Source organism: Channa argus, chromosome 16 (assembly GCF_033026475.1).
Source record: "Channa argus isolate prfri chromosome 16, Channa argus male v1.0, whole genome shotgun sequence".
NCBI classification, from domain to species: domain Eukaryota; kingdom Metazoa; phylum Chordata; class Actinopteri; order Anabantiformes; family Channidae; genus Channa; species Channa argus.
In genome coordinates, this window is record NC_090212.1 from 15,137,338 (window position 1) to 15,161,075 (window position 23,738).

At 40.4% G+C, this 23,738-nt stretch overlaps 4 protein-coding genes across 8 annotated transcripts; 1 reads left to right on the forward strand and 3 right to left on the reverse strand.

Annotated features, from left to right (window-relative positions):
• Positions 1 to 274: 274 nt before the first annotated feature.
• Positions 275 to 2,207, forward strand: odf3l2a (outer dense fiber of sperm tails 3-like 2a). Its single transcript, XM_067480465.1, has 5 exons — positions 275 to 323; positions 654 to 764; positions 940 to 1,062; positions 1,534 to 1,675; positions 1,801 to 2,207. Exons 1-5 carry the CDS (start codon positions 275 to 277, stop codon positions 2,144 to 2,146), a joined length of 771 nt encoding a protein of 256 aa, XP_067336566.1. The 3' UTR covers positions 2,147 to 2,207.
• Positions 2,208 to 2,250: 43 nt separating this feature from the next.
• ebi3 (Epstein-Barr virus induced 3) lies at positions 2,251 to 5,107 on the reverse strand. The gene is made up of 6 exons (XM_067480757.1): positions 4,870 to 5,107; positions 4,343 to 4,457; positions 4,147 to 4,222; positions 3,510 to 3,627; positions 3,153 to 3,316; positions 2,251 to 2,612 (listed from the first exon to the last, which is right to left on the reverse strand). Exons 1-6 carry the CDS (start codon positions 4,964 to 4,966, stop codon positions 2,457 to 2,459), a joined length of 726 nt encoding a protein of 241 aa, XP_067336858.1. The 5' UTR covers positions 4,967 to 5,107; the 3' UTR covers positions 2,251 to 2,456.
• Positions 5,108 to 5,237: 130 nt separating this feature from the next.
• Positions 5,238 to 9,772, reverse strand: LOC137101851 (rab GTPase-activating protein 1-like). Of its 4 annotated transcripts, none has more exons than XM_067480753.1 (8): positions 9,279 to 9,772; positions 8,575 to 8,673; positions 8,272 to 8,382; positions 7,722 to 7,826; positions 7,538 to 7,621; positions 7,309 to 7,389; positions 6,780 to 7,046; positions 5,238 to 6,391 (listed from the first exon to the last, which is right to left on the reverse strand). In XM_067480753.1, exons 1-8 carry the CDS (start codon positions 9,387 to 9,389, stop codon positions 6,149 to 6,151), a joined length of 1,101 nt encoding a protein of 366 aa, XP_067336854.1. In that variant the 5' UTR covers positions 9,390 to 9,772; the 3' UTR covers positions 5,238 to 6,148. The 4 variants fall into 4 exon arrangements, with proteins under 4 accessions (XP_067336854.1, XP_067336856.1, XP_067336855.1 ...); XM_067480755.1 differs by having other exon boundaries at positions 8,575 to 8,658; positions 9,279 to 9,771; XM_067480754.1 differs by having other exon boundaries at positions 7,318 to 7,389; positions 9,279 to 9,771.
• Positions 9,773 to 10,628: 856 nt separating this feature from the next.
• LOC137101892 (protein FAM163A-like) lies at positions 10,629 to 23,135 on the reverse strand. Of its 2 annotated transcripts, XM_067480867.1 has the most exons (5): positions 22,386 to 23,127; positions 21,620 to 21,752; positions 16,117 to 16,214; positions 14,035 to 14,149; positions 10,629 to 13,638 (listed from the first exon to the last, which is right to left on the reverse strand). In XM_067480867.1, the coding sequence occupies exons 4-5, from the start codon at positions 14,125 to 14,127 to the stop codon at positions 13,258 to 13,260; spliced, it is 474 nt and encodes a 157-aa protein (XP_067336968.1). In that variant the 5' UTR covers positions 14,128 to 14,149; positions 16,117 to 16,214; positions 21,620 to 21,752; positions 22,386 to 23,127; the 3' UTR covers positions 10,629 to 13,257. The 2 variants fall into 2 exon arrangements, with proteins under 2 accessions (XP_067336968.1, XP_067336967.1); XM_067480866.1 differs by lacking the exon at positions 14,035 to 14,149 and having other exon boundaries at positions 22,386 to 23,135.
• Positions 23,136 to 23,738: the final 603 nt, after the last annotated feature.

Below are 23,738 nucleotides of genomic sequence, written 5' to 3' on the forward strand. Positions count from 1 at the left end.
TGAGCCACAACAGAGTTGAATGTTTGGCCACAGTTTTGAAAATCTTTTGTCCCGAGGGGACCCTGGGGAGAAGGCGGTGGAGAGCAGGTTGGAGTGTGTGCACGGCCTCAGTCAAGATAGAGTTTCTTTACCTCGTTATCATGTATAATTCAGCCCAGGAGGCCACAGCTCACCTGGAGAGAGACACACAAGAAAACGATGTGTCTGAAGTGACGGAACGCAAAGAGAAAGAGAAGAGAACACAGACGAGAGAGACGAAAGACTTCAGCAGAGTATGGAGGGGGAGGTGAAGAAACGGCCGGTAATTTCAGCTAGAGAAAGAGGTCAGTTTAAGGAAAATGTATGTGTGTGTGCATCCACATGGACTATGTTATAGATGAAGTGGTTTTGCTATTATACAGCCATTGAGACATACTTGTTTGAGATTTCTACTTTGTTTGGAAACCATTCCCAAATAAACAGAGGAAGGATGTTAAAATGCATAACCATAGAAAATAAGTCAAAGAGCTCCATATGGAAATCATCAGAAACAACACGGCCTGAGCCAAAGAGCGGTGGGTGTGCTATACTGCTGCATTGAGCTGAATTGGTTGCATCATTTTCGCTGTCCTCCTCTTCCTCCTCCTCCTCCTCCTCTTCTTTCACGTTGTAAGGCCCGGGCCCTGCGCGCTACGCTCTGCCCCCTACAGTTGGATACATCAACCATGACTTCACCAAGCCCAGCAGCCCTGCGTACTCCTTTCACAGTCGCCTGAGCAGTGCCAGTGAGTTTCTATATGTTAACCTGTAAAGCCGGTGTCTTATCTGTGATTCTTCTCTACAGTAGTTTAGTTTTTACCCCAAGAGATCCCTATTGTTTCATGTTAACTTTTCAATGCCAAATACCTGTCAACTTGTATCTGTGAGGTAAAAAAAGGATCTCTGGATGACTTTCTGCAGTGGTCGCTGTGGACTCCAGTCCAGGGCCGAGGTACCACATTGATGCCAATGTTACCCGGTTTGGCCGGATGGAGATGCCATCCTACTCTATTGCGGGCAGAGGACGGTTCACAGAAAGTAAAGGTGATACAAATGGGGGAAAAAATAATTCCCACTTGCTTTAGTCTGGTGAGTTTTTTAACAGAATAATGGCGTTTGCATTGTATGAACATACATTCTGGGTAAATTATCCATGAAAGGCAATGGAAACTTGTTCATTTGGTGTATTAATGAGTGCTCTAGCCAAAGGTTAGAAAAACACTGAAAATGACAAAGATAAATATATGCAAAGCAATACCTTCGCCTTATTTGGTTGTTTTTCTTCAGCATCTTTGTATATGAGACTGTGATATCTGCCCACATACTTGATAAATGTTGAGCATAGAGATATGTAGTTAATTAAAATATATACATAGCAGCAATAAGGAAAACAGTGTGTGGGATTTTTATTCAAGCTGTGTTTCTTTCTAAAATTCTTGAGCTATTTAACTAAAAATAACAAAGACAAACAAAAAGGAGAGGTCTTCCCAAACTGATTCCTTTCTATGCCCATAGGTGGGCTGTTCCAGACTCCAGGTCCCGGGGCCTACAGCCCAGAAAAGGCTTCACCTCTCAATGCTCACCACAGGCCTCCATCCTACACTATTGGTTCGCGTACCAGATACCGCTCTGTGGATGCAGTACCAGCACCCAACAGGTGACAGCAGGAAACCATACAGATTACAACACAAGTGCTTTTCAAAATGTGCATTTATCCTACTGCGTATCGATGGCATGATGAAGTAAAAATACTTCTAAATACTTTTTCCTTCTCCCCACCAGCTACAGTCTTCCTAATCTGCTGGGCTGCCAGGTTCCCAACAAACCCTCCAGTGCCAGCTACAGCTTTGCAGGTCGGAGAAAGGTCGGAGCTCCCTCTGAAGATCTCTCCATGAGTCCCGGACCAGCAAAATACAGCAGCACCAGCCCGGACATTTACCGCCAGCGCCAGCCTTCCTTCTCCATGCAGACCAGGACTAAAAGGCCCAATTATTCCTCTGCTAACCCCGGCCCGGGCTCATACAGCCCAGAGAAATATTATTTGCACCTACCCAAACCCCCATCCTTCACTCTGGGTGTCCGACACTCTGAGTTTGTCACCCCACTTGTTGTGGATGTAGCTGACTAATCATTGGATGCTTTAATATCAAATTCCTTATTTTTTATTACAACTTCACACCATGTCATGTCCATATCAGTTCCCTCAAATACAAACATTGTATGAACACAAACTGGCAGCATATAAAAAAAAAGCAGATTGACGGTAAAATTCTTAGTGAAATATTTGACACAGTAGAGATTATGTGCTTTATAAATAAAGATGCATATCAGCCATTGTTGCTTGAATTGTATGTGCACTTCAAAGAAGAAGCAAACTTGTCTGCAGCTCTTCAGTTTGACATAAAGAATAAATAAGTAAAGCAGGGAGTGAAAAGGCCTCATGGATTTCTCCTTGGTATGGTGATTTTTACGGGTGAACTCCAGTTGCTGCATTCGCCCAGACCCAGCAGCTCTTTAGCACACACCTGGAACAGGTACGTCCTCCCTGCACTCAGTCCTTTCAGTTCAACCCTGGTGCTCTCAAGAGGACCCATCTATGGAAAAACAATAACAATGTCATTTAAGTGTTTGAAGTTTAAAAAGTAACACACAGGCAAATATTTATGTTGATTTAACAATTAAATTGGACAATGGCATTTTTTATAAATCTATAGATCAAATTTAATGAATTAATACGCACGATATTTAGGTTTCCAAGTTGTGTTGTGACTTTGGCTGATGTTTAGTTGTTTAGTTTAGTTTACATGCATTGCCATATGCCAGTTATCATGAACTACATGTGGGTTTCAGACCTTTGAATAAGCCCTGCACCACCAGTGAGGTTAAGAAGAATAAAAAACAATGTAAGTTACAAAGGTAGTGTACAAATCTTTTCAAAAGTGTGACTTATAAAATATAGTATAGTTATTTAACACTTTCAAGTTAGTTAGTAATTGCAAAACAGTTTTCACGGTTGGTCGAAACCTTTAGGTAATTTTGAACTTCCTGAGTGATGTCAGCGTTATGTGTAAACTCCAGAGTTTTAAAACTATCTTGCAGTTGCTCTTGAATTTTGTGGTGAAGATTAGTCTTACATTGACAGATCTTGGGGTGCCCCTGTGTTCCCACTGGTACAGTATCTGGTATTTTAGGGGGAAGATATCCAAGTTGTCCCAAGTGGGGGGAGGAGACCATTCAACCAACAAATCTTTGATATTATGAGGGGAAACCCTGATGTCTACAGGAGGATCTGGTTTCACTGTAGAACGAAACAGAGACAGAGGAAAGAATATTACCGTTTTCTTTCAGTACATTCTACCTTATCATTTCAAGTTAAATTTAAAATTCTCTGTGTATCTGTTCTGTAAAAGTTCATACAATCAACATTTCCCATTTTTTTAAAACTCAGTTTTGCATTGATGATTATAAGTATATAAAATTTCAGTTCTTACCAATATCTTCCAACATAAAACTTGCTAGATGGGAGCTGCTTCCACCAGAATGAACTGCTGTCACATTGATGATATAGTTGGTAAGAAGCTTCAGGTTGGGCAGCTGGCAGTGCCAGAGCTGAAACAGAGAAAAGATAATGTGCAATTTTAGGAAACACATATACAGTAAATAAGTTTTTGGTCTTCAAATAAATTAAAATGCTTAATATTTTCTATATTTCATGTCTGTTTTTTAATTCAACTTTAAAATGTAAAAAAAAAGAACTGCTAAGTATTTGCAAGCTCATTGCTTGGTTTTGCCCTGAGATAAAATGGTCACCGGTCCAGGGAGTACCCCCGACACTGGTTCCAGATAATACAGATGGATGGATGGATGGAAGTTGAATGGGCAAAAAAAATGGTTTGTGGCATTTTCAATATTCAGTAAATCCACTGTGGCCAGTTAAGAGTTATTTGAGCAACATTACAGTACGGAGAAAAATCAGAGAAAGCGGCTTTCTCTTCATTATAATATTCATGATAAATGAGTTAGTAATTGCTTTCATTTTAGTTAAACGAGCGAAACGTGACTTCTGGAAAACCCCTGTGAAGATGGTTTCTCTGCAGGTCGGTGGTGCAAACGAAAATAAACTGATACCTGTTGAGAGGTTGGTGAAGAAGAACTGGGTGGGATGAGATGGCAATCGTTGGTGACTGGTTGGCTGTGTCTCTCACTGAAAAACACGCACATTTACACATATAAAAATAAGTATGTTAATCAAAATTTGTCAGATGTTTCTATTAAACGTGAGACAGTGGAGAAGGAGAGCAGTTGTTTTCTTTGTCACATGTACCTGTAGGTTGCAACATAGTGTATCGGTGGAAAGTGGTGGGGCTCAGGCCAGGAGCAAAGCGTTGAATTTGGAAAGTTGGCACACCAGCAGTGCACTGAGGGAGTGGAAGGAGCATCTGGTGGAAGATATGAGTAATCAAATAATGTGCCACATGATCGGTGCATAAATGATAAGTAAGTATTTAAAAATGTTCATGTTTCATGTGTTAGCTTAACTGTGGGCTTCAATAGTGTATTATTGTTTGGTTACTTGTCTTCTTTTCTTTTCACTTAAAAGGTAAAATCAACTCAACTATGACAAATAATCAATAAAATATGAATCAGACTATCTCCAAAACGGACAGAAACTATAATACATCCAGTCATTAAAAAAACATCCAAAAACAGGTGTGGATACCAGGCACAGATATCATCATGAAAACCTATAACCTGCCAATGATATAACAAAACAATTACAAACACACACACATACACACACACACCACAAACTAAAAATGGCCATAATTTCACTCACAGATTTGTACTTACTCCCTGATGTTGCAGTTGCTCTCAGCAGGTCTAGTGTGTGGACTCCAAGAACACACACAAGAATGACAGTGACACACACACTGCTAAAAAGAGCCATTATGTTTTCCAGAAATAGTGTCTAAAGCTAGTTAATAAATACTTTATAAATACTGTACAGTCGATACTTCACTTTGCTCCGTTTCTTTCTGACCTCTACTCCACTTAAAGTGTCAAAAGTTCTGAAAAAACAGATGACCGATGACAGATGACTTGTCTGCTTGAGCAGCAGCTGATCAACACCTTAAAAGCAGTTGTGGTCATAATGAAAGAGGAACAAAAATGCGGTGCTATACAGGAAATAACCGTTGTTTTACAGCTTATGATTGATGAGTCAAGTTTCTTTATGTCACAAACAAAACGTTTTCCTTGTTTGAATATTGTATTCAAATAGTTTACAAATGAAGAAGAAATACTGTATATACAAAAATCTATTTAAAAAAAAATCCCATGTTACATAGATCAGGATTACATGTGTACTTTTACATAAGTAGAGAAAATATCATAAGGGAAAAGTAGTAAACAGACAAGAAAGTACTTTTTGCAGCTCCAACTCAAAGAAACTCTCGTCTGCTCAGTCCCGTCCCTGTTTTTGTCCTTTCGGCTTATCCCCTGAGTTCAGGGTCGCCACAGCGGATCATTGTCCGTATGATGATTTGGCACAGTTTCTACGCCGGATGGCCTTCCTGACGCAACCCTCCCCAATTTCTACAGGGCTTGGACCAGCACTGCACAGCTGGGGGAGGGAATCGGCTGTTAGGGGTTCAGTTTCTTGCCCAGAGACACTTCGACAATGCACTTCGACATGGTCCATGGACAACTGCCTTTCCAAATGAGCTACAGCTGCCCCCACAAACAGTATGCTACATACCTGTGTGAATTACAGCTCATGTTTAAAGGATAGGTTCACAATTTTTAAATGTGCATTAACACAATGGCCAGGTGCCCATATGAACACTTAAAGATGTTTTACTTGTTTTAGCAATTTCTCCAGCTAAAACTGACAAGGAATGGAAATGATAAGACAACTACACTGTCGAAAAGGAAAACGATTTTGAATTTTGAAGAAAAGACTACAGGAATATGTTCATTTAATGTATGAAATTCACTTTTCATTTACAGGCAGGTGCCTGAATTAAAAAAAAAAAAAAGTTGTGATCCTATCCTCTAAACAAAGAGGTCTGATCTTTTGTTGTATCCAGATTTGTGCCTTTTCTCTTGGCAGTGGTCAAATCCGCTTTGTTCATTCACAGTCCAGGACCTTTTCTCGATTGTCTCTGTGATGCCACGGCAGCTTTTTGGGTCTCCATCCAGAGAGGGAGCCACTGTGGACACTGCAGCTGACCGCAGGAGCTCCATCTCTGGGTATACTAAGGCTGTGACGTCCTCCACTGGTGGTCCGCAGGGAGGTGAAAGCTTTGCTGATCCAGCTGTTTCTGGCTTCACGGAGTTCATTGGCCAGGGCTCCTTTCTCGTGCTCCTGCTCCTGATAATAAAGAATCATGTGAGTAATCTAAAGCTTTACTTTAGATCTTAGTGCTTCAGTTTCAGTAGATAATGTGCAGCAACACTGCACATTTCTATTTTATTGAGGAGAAGCTTTTGCAAGTTAAATATCTTTCAGTCCTTTTTGTAAGTCAAAGGATTTGGGGGTTTGGATAACATTGTAATGATGTGTACTGTGTGCATATATTACATTAAAAGGACTCTCAAACACACACGTTCAGTTTTTTAGTTGTTTTGTTGGAGATCTGATGTGGCTTCATTTTTAAATCACTTAAAAAATAATAATAATAATTATGCAGAAAACTATAGAACATTTAGCAAATTGAGCATATGAGTGTAAAATGACACTGTTGAGAAGTGTGGCCCACCTGGATTTTGCACTTAGCTTCCACCATCTGGACTTTGGTCTGGGCCAACTCTTGTTCTAGCTCCCTGATCCGAGCCCTCAAAGACTTCGTCTCCGGATCCTCCTTCCTCTGCTCTGTCTGTCTGGGACATTCGCTGTCCTCACCCTGGCCTTGTGCAGTCGTCCCGCGTCCTCCTGTCACAGCTGCAGTTGGGGAGCCCTGACCCGCAGTTGATGGCTCATCCGTTTTAACAGTGTGTGGACAGCGAGGGCATGCTCTCACTGCATCCTGCAAAAATGGAGAAGGGAAGTAAAAGGTAGTAAAAGGTACTTGTTAAAAAGACTTTTCTGCCCCAAATATGCAGCAACTGAAAACCAGTGATTCCTGCTGTTGAATGTGATCTCTAATGAGAAAGTTATGCCACTGAAGTTTTCTAAGGGTTGAAATTAAATTTTCGACTACAACGTGGTGTTCAAGATGAGGCAAGAAAGAGGCAAAGGAGAGATGAAAGTTTTGCGTATGACAGGAGCGCTCCATAGAAGGAACTCACCATTCTCACCTTGAGTGAATCCAACTCTTCTCTGTGGGCGGCCTGCTGCCTCTCCAGACGGTTTGTCAGTTGAGAGCAGATCTGAGAGAAAGAGAATCAGGATTTTACATCAAGCAAACCATCACTGAATTCTTTATTGATATACCTTTTATAAAGTATACCTGCTAAATCCCAGCAACCTACTTTTCAGTTTTCACATTCCCATCACACAGTTATTGATTCTCTGTACCTGTTTGTAATCTGCAATGATAACTGTCGACCTTTTGACTTCCTGCTCAGTTTTCTCCAGCTCTCTCCGAAACACTTCCTTTAGCTATAGAGAGAAAGATAAATTTTTTACTGGTGCATACCTGTAATTACATACCGACAGGTATAATGTCTATGCTATGAAGTAAACAGATCTTTATTTATACCCTTGTAACTTCCTCTTCTATCCCTCTTTTCTCCTCTTCTGTGGCCCGCAGATGATGTCTGGTCTGTAGAAGGTCTTTGGTGAGTTCGTCCACTTTGTCTTCAGCCTGTAAACAGAAAACAAAAACTGTAAGTAGCATATGAAAAAATATGTTATTACCAATGCGTCAGGCAAACAGCTGTCTGTGTTTCCAAGACAATAGAAACTCGTCACATCCAGATGCATAGGATATACAACAATGCCACACAAATATAGCTAACAATGATCTGATTTTTAGGTCTTCATGTGACTTCTTCTTCAAACGTTTGATCGTTTCTGTGCCAGAATATTTCAAAGTTTAAGTTAATTGTTCCTCAAACTATTATTTATACATGTATCTTTGTATAAATGACACAATGCTTAGTGCTGAAAAATTTGAAATTCAAGCAAAGAGCACATGACATTTTTAGCTCATTTTATAAAGGTTACGACTCACTCATTTTGTCAGGGGCGCCTTCATATTTGAGAGTTTCTTAATAATATTTTTTTTCATGAGCACTATCTAACCATACCTTGTCAAGAGCATTCCTCAGGGCGACCTTGCTGGTGATCAGCTTGTGAGCCAGGCTGTCGTTTTCCTGCTCCAGACGGAGGCTGGCCTCCTGAAGCCGGTGGTTTTCTTTCTGGAAAGCAAAGAATTTCTATCAAACTGCAGGATTCAGAAAGCTAAGACGTGGAAATTGGATCATTATGGGCCAAGAACATAGTGTCAGTTTCTGCTGAGATGTAAGATGAAGTACTGCTGGAGTTTTAAGACAGGGTAGTTAATAGTGGAATTACTTAAATTCATTTATTTCCCAAGAAAGATTTCTAACCAAGTATTTGTCCAAAGGGTCTCCTTCTTCATCATCCATTATCTGAAGCCTGCTTTCCTTCAGTGTAGTCTTCTTCGTCGGGACCTGCAGAAAAAGAATCTAGTCTAATTTCTAATTGAAGACAGTAATGTGGGATCATATTTGCTTAAAATCAAGAAAGCTATAGCCTCTACACACGTCTGGTGCTGGATGCATGATGAGAGCAGCAAATCAAAAACAGACCCTTAAAAGAGATCAAGAGAGGGATGAGACTAAGGTAAAGGTGGGAAAGATAATTTAGGACACATGACCAAATAATAGTGAAGGGGAGGAACTAAAATGACAGACTTATTTTATGAAATATCTAAAATGAACAATCAAAATCAATTTCCCCTAATCTCAGATTGCAAATGCAGAAGAATGTTGGTGTTGCTGTGTGCATTCTGCTCATGCCTGTAACCACGAGTCAGTTTAGTAAACAGAGGCCACAAAGGATGTGGTATCTGTTAGTTTAAAAATCAGACACTGTATGAAAATGTTGCAAATCCAAGTTGTGCGTTGCAAGATTTGATGACTCATAGTCTATTCAAAAGTAAAAAAATGTAGTATGCTATAAAATGCTGAACTTGTTTTGGGAAACAATGCGTGGTTTATTAGCAGTGGTGCTCTGTAAGCAAAGTGTAATCACATGTAATTGAAGGAATCCATGCAAAAGTAAGTCTTACTGTAAATGTAGGTCCAGTTTCTGCCTCCAGACAGGCCAGGATCTCCTGCTCGCTCATCTGTTCCATAATCTGGGCATCATATGCCATCATGGTGGACACCTCCTCCATCATCTTGCCCAAATATGCAGTCCCCAGAGCTGCTATACCACTCGCACAGACACAAACAATCTCAGCCTTTGCAGGTGAAGCCTCCAAATCTAATCAGCGAGACATCAAAAACATCCACCCGGTGTCTCAGACACACAGTCAGGTACCAAAAGATGAAGTCGTCTGTTTTCAATTGCAGTAATGCAGGTGAGCAGTCGATCCAATATGTAAGCATAAACAGGAAGTATCAGGATAAAGTCTGAGTCATCCTGAGACAAGGAAACTTCGCGTTCAAAGGTGAATGACTGACACGCACTCCAACAGGTAAAGTGCAGCTAAGCTATGATGTCTATCACCTACTAAGAAGTCACGGCCACTTACACACAGGTTAGGGAGAGCGGATATGAAAGGTAACAGGTTCAACGGGGTTTATAGGATACCTGAGAGTGTGTGTCAAAGAATAACAGACTTAGCCACACCCACATCAGTGCTCACCTTTTGTTATTGTGTCACATGTATAACACACACACACAAACAACACCTGCTGGATTATTCCCTTATTTCAAATCAATTCAATGCTTGATTTTGACCGTTTTGGTAATAACGTCCTATAAAAATATATATTTATTATTTTTATATGCATTGATTTTTATTTATTTTTTAATTTGTTTTGTTCTCACTTTCCCCAACTCTACTTGGCACTGGTGCTCTGCCAACGTGCCAGACTGTCAGCCTGACACTGCTGATGTAGGGAGGAGTAAATGATGTGGTATTTGCGATATGTCACCCCAGGGTGTTGGTGCGACACAAGTCTGTCGAGCTATTTTTTTTTTTTTTTTTGTGCCGAGCAGCCTGACAAGACTGTAAACAGGTCCAGCAGGTAAAGTGACAGAATACCTAAGTACAAAGTACATTCAGCACCTCCGCCCATAATGATACAGACTGTACCTCCCCCTACCCCACTACACATTCTCATTTTCAGTTCTACATCAAAATACAGTTTCTGCTAATTTCTCCCCTTTAAGCTGAAATCTCTCTTGAGAGGTCAGCTTAGTTTCACTTCCATTTTTGAGGCTTCGATGTGCAGCTACTTCTCCCTTCAGCCTTTGATTTTAGTGTTAATGTGATTTTTTTTCCCGCTGTATGTCGGTGCTTTTCTATTCATTTTTTTTTTCTTAGCCAGAAACTGTGAATTCAACATTCTGTGCATCTGCGTCACTGTCAAGTGAAGTGAAGAAAAACCAAGAAAAAAAAAAGTCCAGGCAGATATACAAACATTTATTACTCATCAAAAAAAAAAGGAACAGTTTGTGAAACATGGTGAATTCTTGTCTTTTGTACACTTCATCAAGGTATACCAAAACGTACAGCAAGAGAATAGGAAAAATACTATTCTGAACAATCAGAAAAAAAGAATTTAAAAAAAGATGCACGGATCAGTTCTGTACAAGTACTCTTTGTGGTTTAATGCTGTAATTTGACACTGAACTTTAGGGACCATGACCTACAGTGTGCTGGATATGTGGCAGTGAACACCGATGCGGAGTAAACATGTTAAAAAACAAAAAAGTAGTTATACACATATTAATTTGCACATACGTCTAAACAACAATTGGTTGTGATGAGGAAAGTTACTCTAGGATATGTGATAGTGAAGCTCACAGCTCAGTGGAAACAATGTGATGTGACAATATACTGAATATAAATATCTTTATATGCCTTTTAGCCAACAAGCCTTTAATGTTTTTCACACATTTAATTCAGCTTTGATAATTGAATAAAGTTATTTTCCCCCTCCAGTTCCAAATGTACAATTCCACTCTCTTCCGTGTTCCTCTGTTGTATTATACTGTATGTTTCCGAGACACACAGGAGCACAAAGAAAACTCAAGCTGGAAGAAAAATAGCAGTGTGTGAAAGATTCACATTTGGTACAAACTCACTAAAACACAGCTAAACTCTGACATCCTTCACAAAACTACAATACTCCTTAAAAATATATAGATTCAGGCATATACTGTGGAATAACACTGCATCTTGTCACTGTTCTGTACAGCAGATATATTGGCTTATACTGGAGATACAAATATTAAGCTTTGGGAAATTAAAAATATGGTACATCATTTTTTTTTTTTGGTTATGCCTAAAACATCTTTATAATTTTTGCATCCATCTCAGTCTGTAACATGACAAAAACTTAAATAGATTACCTTATATGGAAGACACTGCCGAGCCAGCCTCTTTGTTCTTGTCTAGTTTCATTACAACTAGTCAGAAGTTAAAATACAAGCCGAAAAAATTCACACCGGACTTTTTTTCCCCCCACGCTAACTATAACCACAGTCCTTTGAACAATTGCAAGATCCACAAAAATGCTTCAAAACTGGAAAATTATCCTGTACACTTCACATCTTTCTTCTGGACATAAACATTAGTAGTTTCTATAGTTGTCAAACGACTAGAAAACTGTTAGCCCTCATGTACAGTAGTAGCTGGAGGGGGTGCAGGGTGGGTGGGAAACATTTCAATTCAATGGGTAGGGTGAGGTTGGGTGGGGTTGTCCCTGGAGAAGAGGGTAAAAGCAACTGGTGGTGGTCCAAGTTTTACGCTGTGCATTTTGTAGCCAGGTGTGATCACAATGTGAATGCGGAGCTACGACAGAACACCGGCCATCCCAAAGGGGATTGTCTCCTTATGATCGGGTTTCACCCCACAGCTCACATTTGATTCCACGTGTAGAGAAGTATGACGTGTCCACTGTTTCTATATGGTCAGAGAAGAGGGTTTTTATGGCAACCTTACTTCGGTAGACAGTCTTAAATCTTATGCAAGATGTTTGAAAAAATGAAAAAGAGTTTATTTAGTGCTCACTGATAATGAATTGATTAAGAAACGAGTCTCATTTTTCTCATTTATATATTTATAAGAAAAAAAACTCTGGCATTACCCAAACTCATTGTAGGCTCAGCTTTTGATCCAATCAAGATTTTATTTATTTCTACATGATTGGTCATTTCTATTTAGGATTCCTAATTATTGTCATTTAACAATGATTAACTGGATGTGGACTAGATTGGTTTCGAGCCTCACTGGTAGCCTATTGTCAAAAATGTGCCATTTATTAACGCTTTGCTCTATTCATTATTTTAAAATATGTGTCTCAACATTTGAATTTTGTTACACTGTAAGTAGAGTCCAAATGACATTTATTCATGACATATTTATTATATATGATTAAAACAACTTTGCTTAATTTTGTTTGTTTTTATTTATAATTCAACTATCTACATTATTGGAGGTACGGTGCAGAAACAGAGCACATCAGGTGTTTAAAACAAGCTTTTGTGGGGAATTAGTTTTTGTATTCCATACACTTTACTGACATACATTTAGTGTGTTGCAGCTTTGCACCTAAAGCAGAAAAATGCTCTATTTTAGTGTGGCCTTATACTACATATGTCAAAGCATGACTGTGACCAACTTCAAGTGTGGCTTGAATGTCTGCATCAACAACCTGGCGATGATCACATCCACATGTGGCCCAGTTACCAAAAACGCATTTAGTGCCAGTGAATCAAACTGCGGTTGTACTTGACTTGTGTAACACATCCCTGCTGATTGAACACAGTTTAATGCCGTTGTCTGCAGCTCCACCGGGACTGCTGCCCACACAAAGGCTCTGTTAGTGGGCTCATATATGGATGCTCTCCCTGGATGGTTTAGTCTCGGTATAACTGAGGCTGTGGGCTTTTGAGCATGTGAGTGTAATTGTGCTGTATTGTAATACGTCACCTGAAATTAGTCCCAATCAAAAGGGCATGTGCTGGGTATGAATAAATATGTCAGTAAAGTTTTCTCTGTGTTTGTTTTTGTCTTCATGGTGCAGCAGAGGTCAGACCTGGGTGCTGTAGGAGCGATGAGGGGGAGGAAACATGTCCGTGGGACTGTAGTAACTCAGAGGGGAAGAGCCCGGTGGGTTGGCAGAAAGCGGAAGAGAGACAGATCTGTTCTCATAGTAGGTATGGAAGCCCAGCCGTTCCCCTCCATTACGCATGTCATCTGTGAGTCCTGAATGCAGGGGGTATGGCGAACAGGTGGGGCAGTGGTTGCGGAAAGAACCGGTGTCCAGCTGATCCAGGGAGACAGGGGTGATGGCTGTGCCGTCCATGGCGAGGGCGTTGCAGGTATTGCAGGGAAAGTGAGATAGAGGGTCTGCTGCTCCCACCACAGAGCCCACATCCACCTCAGAGTCATTCCTCTTACAGCAGTAATACTGTGGAGAGTTGACGAGGAAGAGACAAAAGAGTTTCAGCATAGAGGGGCTGGGGTTCGAACACAAACTGCATATTAAAACATACAGTACGGTGAACATACACTCACTGACCACTTCATTAGTTACACCTGTACAATGTCATACAGCAGCTCTGCAATGAATTCTTTTACAAGGTTGTAATTTCTCAGTTGTTAATTTGAAACTTCAGTTTCACAACTCCTCTTTTTTGTCCTTGGGTGAGGATAATGTTCTTAACTGCTGTACATTGAAAAAACCCTTAGGTAATGATGTCTGTTTAAACCTTTGTTTCAAATGTTTCCAAATGCTTAGTTTTGAAACATCTACTATCACATTACAAGTCTATTCATACACAGTGATACTGATACTGCACAGTACCTGGAGTCTACAGTAACAAAGCACTGCTACAATGCACAGCAGTATCACTCCGGCGAGAATTCCTCCGCTTATAACAACCGTTCCCGCTGACATTCGACCAGCTCTCCATCAAACCCTTCAGGATGAGACAGGGACCAAGCATTTAAAGGCAGAGATAAAGGCAGAGATAAAAGAGACGCCAAACAAAAAAAAAAAAAAAAAAGGAAGCACATTCAACTTTTATGTTAAAATTTGCATCAGCGCATTCAGTTTACGTCCAGCTGTTTCCATAATGCCTGTAATGATAACTAACGTAGTCTGAATTAGTACATTTATGTGACTGCAACAGCTGAAGCATTTAACACGTGGGTAATGCAGCTGTTTTCAAACAGCTGGAGCTGGTTCAGGTGTCACACATACAGTGATATGCCACCTTGCACAGAACAGAACAGCTTCAGTGGTACATGGCATAAATTATTTTCGTACTTAAAACTCTACCCTTGAACACGTCACTCTAAAATCTCCCACATGTGTTTTTGGGTTACGATGCAGTGACCACAGCTCATAGCTCACTTCATTTCCTTTCTCATCCAATCATTGAGCTTCGTACAGAAACCTTTCCAGTTGTGTTTGTTTTCTTTCTCTGATTATTTGCCTCGTTTCTGAGCAACATGATGTGGATACCACTGTTTTGTTTGGGCTCTAAATAGGACGTAATATTTCCAATAATGCGAGTCAGCAAAACTGTTTTGTTTACTGTAAATAAGATATATTGGGTAAATCTGACAGCAATGTCTTTGACTTGGTAAAAAAGTGCACCAAAAGTTACAATAAGCCACAAAAGAAAAACATTCACAAATGGCTCTGAACGTACTTACACAGAAACAATAACAGTTCCTGTGTATGTAAGTAGGTGAGAAATAAGCTCATCAGCATCAGCAATTATTACGTCACAATAACCCACGAGTGATTATCTATTCATGTAAGCGATGATGTGTGTGAAGAAACTGTTCTTGTGTGATTTTTTTGGCTTACAGTGTGCTGCAGCACGAATCAGGTGGGGTCATCACCGGGTCAGCTATATACCATCCAGCAACTTGAATGGAACAGATTATACAGCTTTAAAGCTAGTCTTATTCTAATACTGACATTGTTTAATTGATATCACTGTCTGTCTATGTTGTCACATCTGCTTATTTAACGTACTGAGATCGGTGCCTCCATTTTTTTTTTGGTCTTTATTCTCTTTATTCTTCTAGGGTTCATCTGTGTATTCTGGTTCATACATGTACGCTTCTGTTGAAGTTTCATATGAGCCTCAGCTGGGTTTCGAGGGCTGTACATTTTGGCCCTACAGTCTAATGGGTAAAATTTTATGTACAGTGTTTAACAAAAATGCAGTGACCAAACCAGTCCAGTTTCAAAAAAACCTAAACCAGTCCTTCAAAGCTCTATAAAAGCTACACTAAAAACATTCACAAGCCCATATACAGTACTTTATTATTTAGTGAGAGTGATATCGATCTTTATTTAAATTCTTTGTAGTTGCTGTTGAGTAGTAATAGTAATTTTTACATCCAGAATTGCATTGTGGGGATATTAGCAGAAACTTGTGTACATTCCACAGTCACAACTTTTTTTGCTCAATTGTGGAATTTTTGAGGGCACTACAGTCATTACCTCAGTCAAAAAGTGGTAAAGGAAATTAATCATTGAAACAGGAACTTCCAACAACTTCAAATCATCATTTCTGTTTATTTGATGTTTATTAGGTAGTTTTACAGATGCAGGTTATTTTAATTTCAGACAAAACCAGAATAGCTTATTAACTGTCACCAGTATTTATGCTAAGCTAACTGCCCCTTTTTTAGCTTTACAGAGTCATGAAATATGAGAGTTGTATCCTTTTTCTCAGAAAGACTAATAACAACAACGAAAATAAATAATAATAATAAAAAAAATAATAATACAGTTCCCAAACTATGAAACAATTTCTTTTTATTACTACCTTTCTGTATGAGCCATTTGTGGCTAATGGTATGGGCTTAAAGGGCACAGCAATAACATCCTGTCTGAACTCTATTAGCAGAGATGGACACTTACATTAGAAGACAGCAGGAGATGCAATGATGGAGGAGTGTGGGAAGGCAGGAAACCATGACAGGCCTGTGGAGTCTCAAATCCACCTCTCACTCGAACTCCTGTGGGACACGATATTAACTTTTGTCAAGAGGAAATGGTTTCAGTAGCATGAGAGAAATACAGGGAGAGAGCAAATGATTTATTGGCCATCTATTTTTCTACTCAACTAATTGTTTAGTCTCTAAAACACAGCAACTAACAGTAACTCTTCAACAGCATCAACGGCTTTCAGCTTGTCCCTTTTAGGGGTCGGCACAGCGGAACATGTTCCACATGTTGATTTGGCACGAGATTTTACATTGGATGCCCTTCCTGACACAACACTCCCATATTAGCCAGGATAGGGATCGGCACCAAGGTGGCCCTTGGTGGATGGGTGGGGCCACGCCTGGTCTGGTGGGATTCGAGCCCGCGACCTCCTGCATCCCAACCCAATGCTCTACCACTGAGCCTGTCAGATTATGATATTGAATTGACTGGTTGTTTCTCTAGAGTAACGTCACACTTGCTGTTTTATATGTCTTGGAAAATGGCTTTGCAGTAAAATCCATACAGACATAAATTGCACATAATTAGATTCACTACAGGGATTATTGTGAAGTGTGACTGGATTTCAACAGGACCGCTTGGATGAGAGACAGACACCAAGGATGTGGATGAATTAGCATGCTGAATGCAGCACCACCTACTGTGCACACCAGCCATATGGTCAATATTATAAATGCATATGTGCTGTTACAGTTCCAGCATACTAAATCTGATTCGAACGTGCATGTCCTGTCAGTTCGGTTTACTGTGACTGATTCAAAAGCACCTCTGAAAGCTGTGTGGATAATTGTCATCATGTGTGCATACCAATACAGAAATTAGGTTGGACAAATAAAGTTATATTTATGCATCTGAATGTCCTGCTGAGGCCATGTACAGTAGGACGCACACAGCAAGACATCAGACAGCCCTAATGCCGTCAAAAACCTATATATATATATAAACACTTACTGGCAAATTGCAGTCAAGTGGTGGACTTTTAAGCTGTTGGCAGAGCCACACAGCAGCAAAAATGGCAGATGAAACAAAATCAAGACATCCCACATATAATTATCTCCACCGCACACAGCACACGCACCGTCTGGCCTCAAACTGAAATTTGTCATAAACAGGTTTATTCGACAGTAAGCAATAAATTAGCTGTGCAAGATAGAATATGCACATAGGCACTTTGATTTCCTCTTCCTGGCAGTCACATGGAAATACCAAATCAACACATAATCTAAATATTAATGCATTTAGAGAGAATCATATGTTATATCCGCATGTAAAACGCTTGATTTTGACATCAATTAGAACTAATTTAAATGGCTGAGTTCAGGCAGAATTATTCATTTTAAGTGCTGCCATTATAGTAATTACAACACCAGACGACTTTGTTTATCTACTGCTCAAGTTGATTAACTAATACATCCAGATATTTCTCTCAAGAGCAACATTTAATTATCACAATTAAACAGATTAAAAAAAATTCTCATTACTGATGTATTAATGTAATTTTCTAACAGCTATGAGCTACTCAAAGCTGTAATTTGCGACGAGTTTTAGTCTTATTGGCTAATGAAATGGTTTAAACTTTCTAGCACAATTGCTGTCGTAATGAGGAGGTTAAAACATGAACAATTTTAGGGTTGGCTGCTTTGGTCTGCTGCCTGGTTTTGGAGCCACATGTCTTTGCAGCTTGCCTAGAGTCAAATCCAGCAAAAAAAAGATGTCTTTCCTATGTGCCTCCTTTGGCATTAAACTGTCTGAGAGCAGCCCTTAAAACCTGCCATCAGGCAGGGACAGGATTATAAACCTTAATATTTACCACCGAATGCAAGTGAATCAAATTGGTCCACAATCATACAGAGAAATGTGTTTCCGTGAGTGTGTTGAAATGAGCATGTGAGCCTCCCTCCCAGACAGCTCACTCAGTGCAGTATCTTCCGTTGCGTCATCGTACTAAATTATATACACCACGGGCCACGATAATGTCGTTAAAAGCGATGTGAAGTCTCTCTTGCTCCCCATTTCTCCATCTCTAGCCCCCTACCTCTATCTCCTCTGTTGTCTTTACATTCTTGCCTCTTCTTTACATTCTTTGTTCCCCATCTGCTCTTTAATAACCAGCCTCCTCTTTCCCCTTTGTGTATCAATTCACTTGAAGAACTCTTAAGCTGCTAAAGCTACTGTAGCACAGTTAGGCAGAAATTGTGTCCCTCTCTGATGTATATAAACACAGACAGAGCAATGGAATATTTTCAGAACCACAAATAAGCGATTTTGACTAACAGGCAACCAAATTATGCTAGAAAGGGAGCATTGAGGTAAAGCCTCAGATTAGAGCATTTCCAACAGACTGGAGAGACAAAGACGCCAAGTGACAGAGGTTGGGAGACTCAACTCTAACACTGTCAGAGCATCTTAACCGACGCAGTTCATGTATGACTCTCAGTGGGTTCAGAGCTGTCTGATTCAACTGGGAAACACACGCAAACACAAATCCAAGCAAAACCCCAAGATTTAACAGTAGCCTGAAAGGAGTTAGAGGATCTGCCAGAAATCCTGTCAGTTGCTGACTTGGACAAGTGACAGGGATGAAGAGGGGATGAGGCAGCCTCAGAGGAACAACCAGGCATCTGATTTCCACAACACAAAACATCTTTTAAGTCATTAAGTGTACAAATCTCAGGTGACAAGCAGATTAAATGTTTTTTCAGTGTTTTCCTCACTGAATGAGAGGAGGGCTTGAAGTGAGTGTGTATCCCCAACATTTGCAGTGATTTTGAAGATAGCTGATGCAAACTGATTTATTTGTTCCAATGTTTCAGTTAGGGAGAGAGACAGACCTCAATCACCAGCTACATCCTGACTTAACTCTCCGAAACTGAGTGTACTGCAGGCTGATGGAGATTAGGAGTTTGCATGTTAATGCTTAATGCATATTATCGCATATATATATATATATATATATATATATATATATATACATATATATATATATATGTTAGAGTATACACACACACACACACACACACACCATCAGTCATCAGGCACTGGGGACCCCTGGACAAGTCATTCAGTTCAGTTTGACTGTGTCATGCGAGTTACTAGTATTAACAATAGTATTGTTTTCAACCAAATCGTACTGCACACGGACCAGTATGTCTCCCCCCTCCCCCCCTTTCTCATTTTCTAACATGCAAAACGTATATTTAAATGCATGATAAGTGGGATGATTACTTCTTTGTTCATGCCACCAGGCATCATCCAGTTTCAGGCTTCATATCAAAGTTGAAAGAGGTGGAGAGGTTTCACACTCCACTTGCAGGACTATATTTAGCTATTTTGTCATCTCTTGACATAGTAAAAAGCAGGAGATGAGAGGCAGATGAGAGAGGTGTCATATTTTAATTTGTTTTCTCAGTGGGAAATGAAACAATCCCAGCAATCAGCTACATGCACACACATTGCCCACCAAACACATGCCTGATCGAGAACTCGAGAGGTAAAAACACTTCCTCCCTCGGATGTTTCAAGTGGGATGATGTGGTGATGATTGGTGTTTTGAAATTAGGAGCTTGTTCTCCCATGTGATGCCTGAGTGAAGTGTGAAAATTAGAGAAGCCTTGAAAATTAACACTTAATTAGAAAGCCCAACTTTATCTACACCGTTATGGAATAGTTTGGGGGAAAGGCGCTTATTTGTGTTCTTGCAGAGTGTTTGATAAGAAGCAGTGCTGTGTTTGTCCGTTTTATTACCGAGCCTCAGCCGGCGGCTAATTAGCTTAGCACAAAGAAAAGAAATCGGGGGGGAAAAAAAAGGTACTTGGCGTTGTCCAGCTGTAACACAGTCTGCCAAAGAAGCCCTTCAAAAGCTAACTAATTAGTGGCAGCTGTGGCTTAAGAGGTAAAGCAGGTCGTCCACTAACCACAGGTTCGATCCTCCATTTACATCAAAGTGCAGCCCCAGCAGTCATTAAATCCCATTTAAATCCTGAGTTGCCCCAGCAATTGAAAAACTTGCAGCTAACACAGCCATTGGTGTAGTTCCCTTCATGGAATAATAAAGTACATAAACCACCGTCGTGCACTGTTTCTACTAGTGTATTGTTTCTAGGCGGCATGAAATAACTTCCTGAAGTTCTGTCATGTGTCATCTGTTATCATGAGGTTGCCTGGCAAACAGTGGAAATCACTGTGCGAGCCAAGAAATTGTTTAGCACATAAACCCTGGATTTTCTCAACTTTGGACGGAGCAGAGAAGCTATATCCCTCTGTTTACAGTCCTTACGCTAAGCTGACCATCTCCTGACTGCAGCCAGTTCCAGACTAAAGTGACATCTTAAAATAACAGTTATTATAAAAATGTGAAATTATGAAAAACCTCATAGTCTCATACCTTCATTCACAAATGGTCAGTCAACTTATCAAGTAATAAACTTATTGTTGCAATTCAGTCATATGACCAATTTTTACTTTATGTTATTAAGAAAATGTTCTCACAATTGCTCCACATTAGCAACAATATTTCTTCTCCTTTATAACTGCATCTTTATCGAACAGAACTGTGGCAATGGTATTATGTAATGTGCAGAGATCACTTGGGAGGGTGAAACTCATCAGTTTCATTTTAATTCTTGATGTAAGAATATAATGGAAGGTATTGATAAATGTAAGTAACGGTGAAGATAAATGCATTTTAAAGAGAAGAAATAGATAAGCTTAGAGATTATTTTTCAACATGAGGCAGACAAGAAGGAGAAACCCTTCACGGTAAGGGAGGGAGAGAGCTGGAGCGAGAGGGTGGCTGTACCTGAGTGGCTCTTTGATACATCCATTCTTAAATAATATGAATATTTCGCTGGGGTGGCCTCCAATTTTGTGCTGGAAATCACAGCGAGTCCCTGCAATTTTAAAAGCCCCGGGGCTTCAATTATTCAAATATCATTCCTTTAACAATATTTTTCCATCACAGGGCAATTTACCCAGGTAGTAAAATCGAGACTTTTCTGCCTTGTCCACCTTTGAAAGCACTCATATCAGCGTGTGAGGAGAGGAACACGTCTGCATCTAGGACAAAGACATCCAGTGCCAGTGCAGGAGGAGTGAACAAAGGCAGAGGAGTGGGGGACAAAAGGGGGGAACGAAAGTGAGTGATATAATTTAAAATTCTCTAAAATCAGCCGTCAATTTCCTTTTATGGTTTAATTAGTGAGAACTGGGTAGGTGGACTGAGCAGGGGTTGGGTTCTGTGCAGAAGGTGCCAAACCATGGAAAACATTGAAATCAAAAGATGTGAGAGCTGAAACGAAAGTGAACACAGTTTTGCCTGGAGCGCGATCCCTGAGGTGCAGAGCAGAGATCAGACATGGCACATAAACAACCTCATGGCAAACAAGAATGCTCAAACACACACACACACACACGTTACCTGTAGAAGTCACCATCTGGGGGATAGCATCCTGGACTGTGCTGCAAAGCCCTCAGAGAACAAAAATACACGACCTCAGTAATAAATGGGATGTCAGGAGATGCCTCAGGCCCCAGCAGTGATGTGGTCAGCACTGTTTGGTCGACATAAAGCAAGCTAAAGTCAGTGGAATGGATCAGTCTTCATGACAAATTACTTATAAACATCCATTACTTCTGCATTAATCCTGTTTCACCCTAAGTACCACATGTAGCAAACTGCAAATTGTAGTTTAGTTCACATACATTTTGTAAGAATGTATAACATTCACTGTATCACATCTGTAGAAAAGTGGCCATAATTCTGCAAAGTTAATTAAGCAATTTCAGGCTCATTTCTGCTGAAAAGGCTAGAACATAATATAGGCTATATGATTCTTCTTATTCGTCTGTTACTTTTGTGCAAACAGCTTTATATGGAGTTAAGCAGAACAGGATGGAAGATAAACCAATCCAGAAATTGATTTTACCTGCCTACACTGTTCAGTTTTGTCATTAGGATTGCAAGTAATGTCAAACTACACTCGATCCTTTTTTACGGGTTAAAATGATATATTAATACTTTTCTATCATAAACACAACTAATGTTTTAACTGATGTCACTGGTGGAAGTCGATTTACAGCGTTCCCAACACTAATTAGCCCCGTTTTTATCCAATTAATCTGGCAAATGAATGCGCAGATGCATTCAGTGGCGCACGGATGATTGTAAATCCACAAGGTCTTACCTTTCAGACTGAACGAAATCTCTGCAACCTGTTTGACAGACCGTTCATTCTTTTCATTGTATATAATTATGGTCGGTCCAAAATTGTACACGGGTCCACGGGTGCGCGGGCGCACACTCACACACACACACACACACGCACAGTAAAGTCCGGTGATTTCCTTTCCAGCACAGGTCATTAAAGCCGCCCAGAGCTTCCCTCTTCCCGCTCTACCACCGGAACCATCGTGACATTATCCGCCGTCGGTTATCCTCTCTTCCCACAGCCAGGTGCCAGTGAGGGCCTGTGGGAAATCTCATGGCATCCTCCTCCTCCTCCTCCTCCTCTTCCTCCTCTTCCTCTTTGAAGCGCTAGAGACAGATGAGACGAGGCAGCAAGCCGGCTGCTGAGTGTCATCCCTCGGCATGGCTGCGTCCTCAGCGCGGCTCCGGGGGGCGGTTTGGCACCCTCTGCCGCCGGTGCCGGTGGGGTGGAAAGAGGATGCGACTGTGTAAGCCTGCACACCGTGTGATAACACTTATATGGGTCGAGGGGGTGGCAGAGTTTCAGTGGGCAAGAGAGGGTCAGCATGAAATGCGTAAAACCGGTGGAATGCGGCGGCGCATTGCATTTTGCAGAGAGAAAAAAAACAAAAAATTATGCGCTGCGCAAATAAAGTTAAATAAGAGCTGTCGGGAGCCCGGTGGCTCAGTGGTGCATTGGGTTGGGATGCAAAAGGCCGCAGCCACCAGACCACATTGGTGCCGTTCCTGAGCCCAGACAAAAATTGCGGCAGGAAGGGCATCCAGCGTAAAAATACATGCCACATCAACGTGCGGAACATGTTCCGCTGTGGCGACCCCTTAAGGGCCAAGCTGAAACCCGTTGACCTTCACACGTTGTACCACATATGCATAACAGCAGCACTGCCAATGCACACACAGTGGTCATTTAACAATTTCCAGAGTGACCACTGATAAATTAATAACAAGACTGTACCAATTTCTAATAGGTGGTGCTTTACAAAAGCTTTATAAGTTGTAACAGACGATAAGTGGATAAATTGTCGATAAGTTACTTACATGCATAACTTGTTAAAAATCTTCTTCCTTAAAGAGGCCTAGAACAAAAGCTGCAGAATCATCACCTGCCCAGCTGAATTATCGTTAAAGTCCTCTATCGATAAATGACAAAGATTTTAAATGTTAAAATATAGCATTTGGCAGGTTAAAAAGCAAGAAAACTCATGAGCATTTATCCTGTCCATTAATGACTAAGCTGGCGAAACAAGTGGTGATTTCATAATGGTATATAGCTGATCTGTAATGCACAAATAAATCTTTCATTAACCATTTATAAAGTTGTTGGTTACAT